Source organism: Camelina sativa, chromosome 19 (genome assembly GCF_000633955.1).
Source record: "Camelina sativa cultivar DH55 chromosome 19, Cs, whole genome shotgun sequence".
In the NCBI taxonomy this organism is placed as follows: Eukaryota; Viridiplantae; Streptophyta; class Magnoliopsida; order Brassicales; family Brassicaceae; genus Camelina; species Camelina sativa.
In genome coordinates, this window is record NC_025703.1 from 10,965,813 (window position 1) to 10,975,851 (window position 10,039).

Below are 10,039 nucleotides of genomic sequence, written 5' to 3' on the forward strand. Positions count from 1 at the left end.
GCTAACGATCAATCTGACATCTCATAAAAAACCTAATATGTGATGAGTCCAACACGGACAGTTTCCATCATTTGAAAATTGACAATAGGATCTGGATCACTCCGCAAATGAAAAATTGGGTTAAATTTGTCATACAATGATTGAATTGGGTATTGTACTCACTAAAAACTTAGAAGCTACTATATAGTCTTATAAATAATCTTTTTAAAAAAATCTGATAAATACTAAATACTTATCATGAACAACATTTTCAATAGCTTGCACTTCATAACTTTTTCAATTGTTATATAATTCTTATTCAAAAATTAAGTAAATTTTTTTTGCAAAATTTTAAATAATAATAATGAACGACGACTAATAGTAAATCTATGTCTATACAAAGAATATAAATTGACTCTAAATTATTTGGAAGAAATAAAAGTTTAGGATGAGATACGAATAAAATTACTGAATAATTTCGTATAAAAAAATCCTACCACATCTATAAATCACTCCACTTCATATCATCAAATTCACTACAAAAAATTTCACTCAAGAGAACAAAAAATTATATTTAAGGAAAAAGAGTCTCTAGCTGTAAGTTCTGATCTCCCTCTCAGTCTTCTCATGTTATTTCCATGGTTTGGTCCTAAAGAGATTTTACCGTTTTCAATATTTAATGTATTTTTTTCTCAAAATTAAGCTAGATTTGTCATGTAGCAATCATGATTTGACGATAATCACATTTCTCATGCCTTGTTGTTGCTCTCTAAATACGTGTGTACATATACATGTAAACGTTCATATATTTATCAATGTGTATAAATATAGGCACCAAAGCAACACACGATCTCTACAAGATTAGGGGATCGATTAGTTTCAGATCTGAAGAAAAAAAGAAAAAAACTTAAATTTCTTGATCGATTTGCTTAATCCTTTGCTTTGCAGTAAGTGTTTTAAACACATATAGTGTATTATGCCCTATTCATATCTTATGTTTTCTGTTTATATATATATTATCCTCAGAAAATTCATAGAAATATTGTAAGAAATTTATACTGTTTTTGTTTTCTTCAAATTTTATAGAGTGAAAATGGAGAACGAGTTGGACTTAACACTGAAGTTGGGTTTGCCGAATTCGACTGTTGTTGAGACACATCTGAGCTTAAACACTTCCACCACCACTTCAACCATCACTGATCAGGTCTTATTTCATTCATTTATTCATAATTATTTTTATTTTTTTCACTATAATTGATTGATGTGGGCATGAATAAATATGGAAAAATCTTCAATCGTAGAGATCTCTTCTTCTTTAATATATTTGCTTTTGAAGAAAATGGACTAGTTCCAAGCTTATATCATACACATGTTTTTTTTTTTAAAAAAATTCATTGAACTTTTCTTAAATTCATTAATTGGAAAGACCAAAAAAAAACGCTAACATTTCTGTCTTAAGCTCTTAATGCTAAAAACACTAATTGGAGGAAAAAAAACATTAAAACCTTATCACATAAATTACTTACGTAACAAACAAAAAATAGGGAACCATCAACACCAACGTCGTCGTGGACGGTGGCCGTGGAGATCACAACAACAACAACGAAGGCAGCCGCGGAGGCATCAGCAACGACGGCGGTGAGGTTTTTAACCTACGTCGGTCTCTTCGGGGAGATCATGAAGTGATCAACGACCAAGGTGCAAGAAGCAACGTGGACATGAATATAAGAGTCTACAATTACATCTTTCAACAGTTCGTCGGCGTCCCTAACACCTTGAACGTCGGTCCTTATCCGATGCCTCCGTCTCCGAGATCGACACCGGCTCTGGCCGTGACTCCTGAGTTTGTTCTGATCGACGTTCCCGCTAGGAGAGCTAGTCGTAACAACACTGAGTTGATGGCCAACGCTTGGAACGAGACCCCGAGTGCTCACGCGAAGCGGCTTCGCGGTTGCGATGGCTACTACCGCGGCGGAAGGGGTGGCGGAAGGGGTGAAGGGACGTTGAGGAAGTGTACGAACGTGAATTGTAACGCACTTACCACTCCTATGTGGCGAAGGGGTCCTCTTGGTCCTAAGGTGATTAATTAGTCTTTAATTTTTTTTAAGTAAGTAAATTAATCAGGTTTGAATTATTTAATTACTAATCACTGAATTGGTAAATGTGTGTTTTCAGAGTTTGTGCAATGCTTGTGGGATCAAGTTCAGGAAGGAGGAAGAGAGGAAATCCAAAAGGAACCGAGAGTGATTGTAGTTGGAAAACTATTTTATCATTATAAATTTATAATTAAGCAATTGTAATTTTAAGGTCGCTCATTTGCAAAGCTTATATAATATTCATGAATTTGTGGTTTTTTCATTTATTTATTTATAATATTCATACTGCAGTGAACTGTTACATATCAAAAGTATATTATTCGCACACAATTGTACACAGGCACAAATATTGTTTGGTTCATACTTTTTGGCAGATTTCAATATTAGAATATATAAAAACTTGGAGAAATGAATACATTTTTTCATTCATTCAAATAATTGTATATTTGATATCGAAAGAAATATTGTTTATTTTTTTCTCCAAATAAATATGCTAGTGCAGAAATGCTATATTTTATTTTCCTTTTCTTTTTTTTTTATATAAAAAAGTCTGTGTAAAATCATATACATCTACCAGAATATATTTAGTAGTCTAAAATAAATTCGATAGAATAATATTTTTATTAAAAACCAATAGAATAATATCTTCATAAATTATGAAAATGGTGATTATGTATAGAATTAAATACTAAATAAATTCCAAAATCTAGTGACGATGTTACAACTGTAAAGCAAAGACAAGTAAGTTTCTGAACGTTGTTTTTTTTGTTTTTTTACTAACAATAAAGATTAAAGGCTATTTTTCTCTAAAACCGATGTAAATGGTTTTCCTCGTTTGTGTTCGATATGTTGCATGTGAGACAAGTCGAACAAGACAGTATCGATTTATTATATAAATGCAAAACCAACCCATAGTATTATTAGAGAAAAGTGTTACATTAAAAAAAAGATTACTTTTACATATTGCCAAGCTTTCGGTAATTACAAGGAGCCTCACTACATTATGGGAGAAATTATGTAAATATGTAATGCTTTGAGGATATTCGTGCAAAATTTTGGGATTAGCCATTATGTGAATAAATAAAATCGTCAGGGTTAAGAGAATAGATGACTAAATGATTTGCACCATGGAAAGAACCATTATGGTCGTAGGAACTAGTCGTCGGGATTTAATTAACCACTGGTGAGTATATGACATGCATTATAGAAAGAACATTTGGACAATAGATTAACTATTATCTGATCAAAAGTGAAATTTACTAAAACTCAAAAGAACAATAATAATTAAAACCACGAGTTAAGGAGGAAGATGGTCCTAATTAACTTTCTAAACCTAACATCAATCAAAATAACAATCCTAACCAGAAACAATCCATTAAGATATTTGCCAACCACATAAATGATGCTTCCTACCAAATCGAAACCACAGGTTAAAAGTTGCTATGTACCCTAATGGATTAGTTAAAAGACTTGTCAATTCAGGAACCATCTTCACAAGTGAGTCTTCCTAAGCTTGCATTCCCGGCGATTTTCACTATCTTCATTGTCGCCTTCAATGTCAGTAGAATCTTCCACAACTGTTTCTTCTTGACTCGCCAAACCTTGCTTCCTCGACAGGTTTCTTATTGGCGTCGTATGAGAATCTTGTGAGAGCTTCGATGGCAAGTCACAAGTAGATGAAACGACTTCTGTTTCCCTGTGTGGCATCAGCTCCTCTCCCACTGCCACCATTTTGTTCATTGGCTATGCAACAACAACAGTCACAAAATTCCAAACTCATTAGAGCTAATTAATTAATACACCACTAAGAGAATTATTGAAATAAAACTAATTAAATCTGCACCTCCCAATCTTTGTAATCAAATCTAAGTACATAATGGTTGTGAACGACCTCCCCTGACATCACCAGGTTCGCAGCAGGAGCATTCCTCGGCTCTAAGGACAAAACAGGAAAGCAAGATAACTGTATATAAACCATAAATCAAATACCAAAACACATTCTCTACTGTCTGAGCAAATGATTTCCTATTGAGCACCAAATTTTCAATCTTGACACGTTTATTTTTCCGCAAGATGTTAAACATTGTTGCCATGTTTTTGTCTGTATCAGTTTTCTTTTCAGTATTATCAACCTGAAAGGATATGAAAAGTAGCCAAATCAGTACTGACTGATACATCAAACCAATTACAAACAAAGTAATATAGAAAGAGATTTTAAAACATCAAGCATGCAATTACACGCAGCTTAATTAGTATGCAGAGTAAATCAAAAGATGCATAAACTTGGAAACCACACAGTCAAATTTGCTCCAGAGACTAAAGATTACTGAAACTTGAAAAACATTACTCACCTCCTCTGGCCTAACCCCTGCACCAGGCTTTGTACGTTTTCTGTTGCCCACTGACCTTTTCCTTTGTTTCAATTCAGTATCCATAGGACCTATCCTAAAAGAGATACAAAATAAAACAAAAAGAACAATAATTAAAACCAATTAGTTCAGATCCCTAACATTAAGCACTTAGCTTGTAATGTGAGAGAGAGAGAGAGAGAGAGAGAGAGAGAGAGTAACTCACATTGTTGAACAACCACATGATACCAAAACCGTAGAGCAGACAGCAAAGCCAAGGTCTTTCCAATTCATCGACACTAGCCTATTTTCTTCATCAGCATCGATTCTTAAAGAAGTTTTCCCAAAACCATTGATCAAGGCATTAACAAACTCAGCTGGAGAAACACCACCATGAGCAGATTGAGATTTCACCGATGAAACCACGCTATCAACTAAATCCAAAAGCGCCTCCGCGTCAGCAACTTGCTCTCTAGGCTTCCGAACTGCAAAAAATAGAACAATTGTGACACCACCAAATAAAAGACTTATAATCAGTACAAAATAAGAAACATCTCCTCTAATTTTAAGACCAAGGCATATAAAGAACAGAATACAATTACCTTTTTGGTGCAAATTCTCAACCTCATTAATGATACGGTTGAACTTGTCAGAATCAACTTTGGTCAAATCATCTTTAGCATCTATATATACACCAAACCAAAACACAGTTATGTCAGAAAGACAGATAAAAAAAAAAAAAAACACAAACACACAAAAGTAGAAAGAAGCGAGAGACAGTAAGTACCTTTAATCTCGTGGGTAAGAGCTAGGTATTGAGATCTTATAGCTCTACGATCATCAATTCCTTGTTCTTCCCCCTCCTGAATCGGCGGCTCTTGAGACCGTGGTACTGAAGCAGTTACGCTTTTACTCTGCTTCTCCTTTTTCACGATCTTAGGTCTCTCCGCCGACGACGACGGCTCATCGGCTTCTCTTCTTCTGCTGCGATCTCCGGTCGATTCCGCTTCCCGCTTCACCGAGTTTCTCATGATGATCGTCTCAGGGAAAAAAAAAGAAACTGAGAAACAAAACGTGGAAGAGGTTATAAATTAAACCCTAAAGGCGGCGAAAAGATGAAGAGACGTCGATGATTTTTCCCGCTGTAAAATAAAGATAAAAAGGAAATTGGTATTTTTATAGAGTTCTCGTGCCCTCGAAGTCTTTTGACCACATTATTTTGTTGACTTCCCAAAGTACATAAAAAAAAGATATAATAAGCAAAACTATGTAACAATTTTTTAATTTTTTGGTATCAAATGTTTAAGTAAATGTTAATTACTTATAAGGAAAAAAACCCTAATCCAAGACGATCATGATATCTAACACTGTCGCTTCCAACACCAACCAATGAGAGTAGTGACGTGATCTCTCCAAGGCAAATAATCATTCTACTGTACGTGATCCTATCATTGGTTCACGCTCACTGAGAATCGTTTGTTCGAAATCCTGTTTCCTTCTTCAGCGTGAGCCATGCTCTGCTGCTCTCATGGTTGGTCCCGATCGAGATCTATTTCGTTGGTGGGTACTACAGTCAACATGTGGATCCTTGATTCACGGTCTGGAAAGTTGCGTCAGGGTCCAAAGTATGCCAGTGGCTCGCTATTTCATAGGTGTAGGGGACTAGTTGATGGGACGATTTACGTGTTTAGAGGATGTGAGGAGTTATGACCAAGTGATAAGTTTATGATCCGAGAGATGGTACATGTGACAAGGTTGAGACACCATGTGAGCACTGTTGCAATAAATGTGTGTGGTGTGTGATAGATAATGTGATACTATATTTATAACTCTCCTCTTGTGATTGGAGAAATTGTTAATAGTTTGAAACTTGACAAGTATTGTGCTATATATATATATCAAAGTCGCAATGCGTGAACATATAGAATGGAAAGTTGGTGATTTTTAGGCAACGTTCTTGGGAAGTAAAGAAGAAGAGGGACATTTGTTGTGTAATAATCATAGAAGTGGAGCAGAGATTTTTAGTACTCCTTCCATTTCATAATATAGGATGTTTAGAGAAGTATTTTTGTTTCATAATATAGCATGTTTCCAACTTTCTATGCAATTTTTAGATTAAATTTATATTTTATATTATGCAGACTTGTTTACGATTGGTTAAACTTTTTAAAAGTAACTATTTATTAATATGCGTGTTTTCACTAAAACATCATATATTTTGAAACGGAGGGAGTATTATATATTTATATGGTTTGTCCTCTATTGAGGGGCAGCTGAATTCAATTGTTTTATACATTGACGTTGATAAAGTAGACTAGACCATATATTTTCAGTGTTATACTGATATTTATTTCCAATATTTTGCCATTCAAGTTGCAAAAGCATAATCGTGCTCTTTGTTCTTGTTTTGAGCTAATATAATGCTTCGTTTTGAATTTTTTCATCTTTCTTTCTGCTACAATTTAAACGTCCTTCTTTTATAACAAAGCTGTCACGTTGTGACTAACAACAACATACGTTATGTAGTTTCCTAGCTTTAATTTAATCAACTTATGTACGACGGGTGTTTTTGAAATTTAAGTTCTGAGTTTAGTAGGTTACTTTGTCGATCATGTTTCTTAGAAACACTAGTATAGTAAACAAGACCAGCGTTTGAATTTGTAATTTAAATAAATAAATTTAAAAAAGAGATAAGTAAACAGTACATTTAAAGATATGAATATTGTTAAACTAAGGAAAAAAAAAGGTATTTAAGAATACCTCACATTATAGATAGTCTTCTTTTTATTTATATGGTTTGTCCTCTATTGAGGGGCAGCTGAATTCAATTGTTTTATACATTGACGTTGATAAAGTAGACTAGACCATATATTTTCAGTGTTATACTGATATTTATTTCCAATATTTTGCCATTCAAGTTGCAAAAGCATAATCGTGCTCTTTGTTCTTGTTTTGAGCTAATATAATGCTTCGTTTTGAATTTTTTCATCTTTCTTTCTGCTACAATTTAAACGTCCTTCTTTTATAACAAAGCTGTCACGTTGTGACTAACAACAACATACGTTATGTAGTTTCCTAGCTTTAATTTAATCAACTTATGTACGACGGGTGTTTTTGAAATTTAAGTTCTGAGTTTAGTAGGTTACTTTGTCGATCATGTTTCTTAGAAACACTAGTATAGTAAACAAGACCAGCGTTTGAATTTGTAATTTAAATAAATAAATTTAAAAAAGAGATAAGTAAACAGTACATTTAAAGATATGAATATTGTTAAACTAAGGAAAAAAAAAGGTATTTAAGAATACCTCACATTATAGATAGTCTTTTTTTTTTCTTTCTTTTTGTTTGGTGTATGTGCTCGATCGCTCGAGCTCGTAGTCACAAGCACTGACCCATGCTTGAATGCTACCAACGAGCCACTAGCGACATGCACGTCTACCTTCAAACATAATTGTTATTATCCTCTCTTCTTGGGATAATTAATCAATTAATGAAAACCAAACGTAGAGAGATAGATAGCGTGTACCACATCAAAACTTTTCAATTGTAAAGGCACCTCATCAAAACATAAACACATCAAAACTTTCCAATTGTAAAGTCGACTCATCAAACCATAAAGAAGAGAAATAGAAATTCCAAATATATATTATATGTGATATGAAAACTTACATTTAGTGTTCGTTCATCCCCAAGTCGGGTTGTGTAACTAAAAGAAACAGATGGTGAGAGAGATTCACCAGCCGAGACAAGACACACAGTAACAGAGAGTTTTAGAGACTCTTACAAACACCATAACAAGTGACAGAGAGACAGAGATACCCAGAAAAAATATTACATGGTTGAGTGAATGTAAGAACACAGAAGATAAAAATAAGAGAAGATGAAATCTACTACCAAGACTTAGAACCATATAGATACGTCCTGCTGCTTCTGCTGCATACCATCCATCGTTCCTACTACTCCTGGCATTGCCATATCATCTCTGTAATCGAATGAGGCCATATCGAACGGTGTAGAATCAAACACAAGCTGGAACCTGTTACTGCTACTGTTGTTGTTGTTGTTGGTGTTATGCGCAGCTTCAAAGTTGTTGTGCTGTGCGGTGTCGAACTTCAACCCATTGTTGCTGTTGTTTCCTTGGAAAAAAGTTTGATTGCCGCTGTTATTGTTGTTTGCTCTGTTTGGGATGTTCAAGTCTTCAAAGAAACTTCCTTCCACCATGTTTCCTGGGAACTGAAGATGTTCTTGATGATTCTGGATTGTTGGCTGAAGCAGTGACACGCTTCTTTGGCTCTCCATGACCATAGAAGTTTGGTTGCTCTGAACGTTTCTGTCGTACATAGACATGAGCTCTGAGATCATCTTCTGTCCATCTTCAGGCACTCCAATACCTGTTAAGTCGATTGGTTGGGCCACCGAGTTCACTGGCCTTGGCTGAGAAAATCCAACTACAGGCTTGACTTCATTGACATGGAACCTGGATGCTGCTGCTCCATAGGGTAGGCAACTGTCTCGATGTGGACATCCCATTTGATGGTTGTCTCTTGAGTTCCTATCCAGGAATCCCCGGCTGATTTCGCTGTGCGCACACCCAAGATTCTCGCAGGTGAAAACGGTTCTGTCCATTATAGTGTTCAGATCTCTGTTAGGCTTCCTCTTCCTCATGAATTCCGAGTTTCCTGTTGGGACCTCTTCTTTGACAGGAAAGTCATGGATTTTAGCAGCCATCCCAAAGTTTGAAGAAGCCATCACTTTTTCTGGCTTGAGCTCTTCCACTTCATAGTGAGGCTCCTTCTCGAAACCTTCAACATCGTACTGACTGCAATCATTCATCAGAAGCGAGCAACTTCCGCCAGACAAAGCGATAGGTGGACAAGACTCAGGATAAAGCTCACGAGCCAAAGACTCTTCCTGGTTAATAATGGCAAGCCAAGTAGCACTCTCTTTAGCAGTCATCTTATCCTGCAAGCACTTGGATTGCCTCACGAGCTTACGGATCTTAGCAATATCGGGAAACATGTGCTTGATAACCGCAGTCAAAACGCCGACTTTCCACGCCTTCTTCAAATCATGAGGCTTTTTGTAAGGTGCAGGACCTTGATCCTTAGGCAAACCGAGTTGAGGCCACCAGTCCTCTTTCCCGTTAGGCCACCACGGAGGAGGAACTCCTTTCTCCAAAGGAAACCGTCTCTGAGGTGGATCACAGTGTTGCATCAAAGCCGACAAAAGCGATCCAAGAGTGGTGTCCTGAAGCTCTTGCAAGGTGTGAGGAGTCGGTCCAATAGGATTGTTACCTTCATGAATCCCCGGGATATTGTTCTCCGCCTGGTATTTGGTAATAGCAGCAGGACCATTACGATCAAACCTGACCTTATCTTTCCACCACTCCCTAAGATTATCAGAAGCACCAGTGACAGGTTTCCCATTCTCGGGGATGATCCCGTACACAAAGCCTTGAGCTTTACAAACTTCCATCATCTTCAACATATACTTCAAGATGCCATCTTGAGCTCTAGACATCTTCTTCCTCCTAGCTTGCTCTTGAGACTGCCTCTGTTTAGCAGCATCAACACCTTCTTTGCTCTTGTCCTGCTCCTTGAGACGTTTAAGCCTCAT

At 36.1% G+C, this 10,039-nt stretch overlaps 2 protein-coding genes and 1 pseudogene across 2 annotated transcripts; 1 reads left to right on the top strand and 2 right to left on the bottom strand.

Annotated features, from left to right (window-relative positions):
- Positions 818 to 2,332, top strand: LOC104765963 (GATA transcription factor 29-like). The gene is made up of 4 exons (XM_010489759.2): positions 818 to 926; positions 1,066 to 1,183; positions 1,524 to 2,057; positions 2,155 to 2,332. Exons 2-4 carry the CDS (start codon positions 1,073 to 1,075, stop codon positions 2,224 to 2,226), a joined length of 717 nt encoding a protein of 238 aa, XP_010488061.1. The 5' UTR covers positions 818 to 926; positions 1,066 to 1,072; the 3' UTR covers positions 2,227 to 2,332.
- On the bottom strand, positions 3,331 to 6,118 carry LOC104765964 (annotated as a pseudogene).
- On the bottom strand, positions 8,048 to 10,039 carry LOC104765965 (protein ETHYLENE INSENSITIVE 3-like; the record flags this gene model as incomplete). Its single annotated transcript, XM_010489761.2, is given in 1 exon segment — positions 8,048 to 10,039. A coding segment is annotated over 1 exon segment (1,716 nt), but the record flags the coding sequence as incomplete, so codon positions are not given.

Coding starts and splice junctions, on each gene's coding strand:
- LOC104765963 (XM_010489759.2), top strand. CDS start 1,073: ATGGAGAACGAGTTGGACTTAACACTGAAGTTGGGTTTGCCGAATTCG. Junction 1,184..1,523: donor CTTCAACCATCACTGATCAG/GTCTTATTTCAT, acceptor AACAAAAAATAG/GGAACCATCAACACCAACGT. Junction 2,058..2,154: donor GGGGTCCTCTTGGTCCTAAG/GTGATTAATTAG, acceptor GTGTGTTTTCAG/AGTTTGTGCAATGCTTGTGG.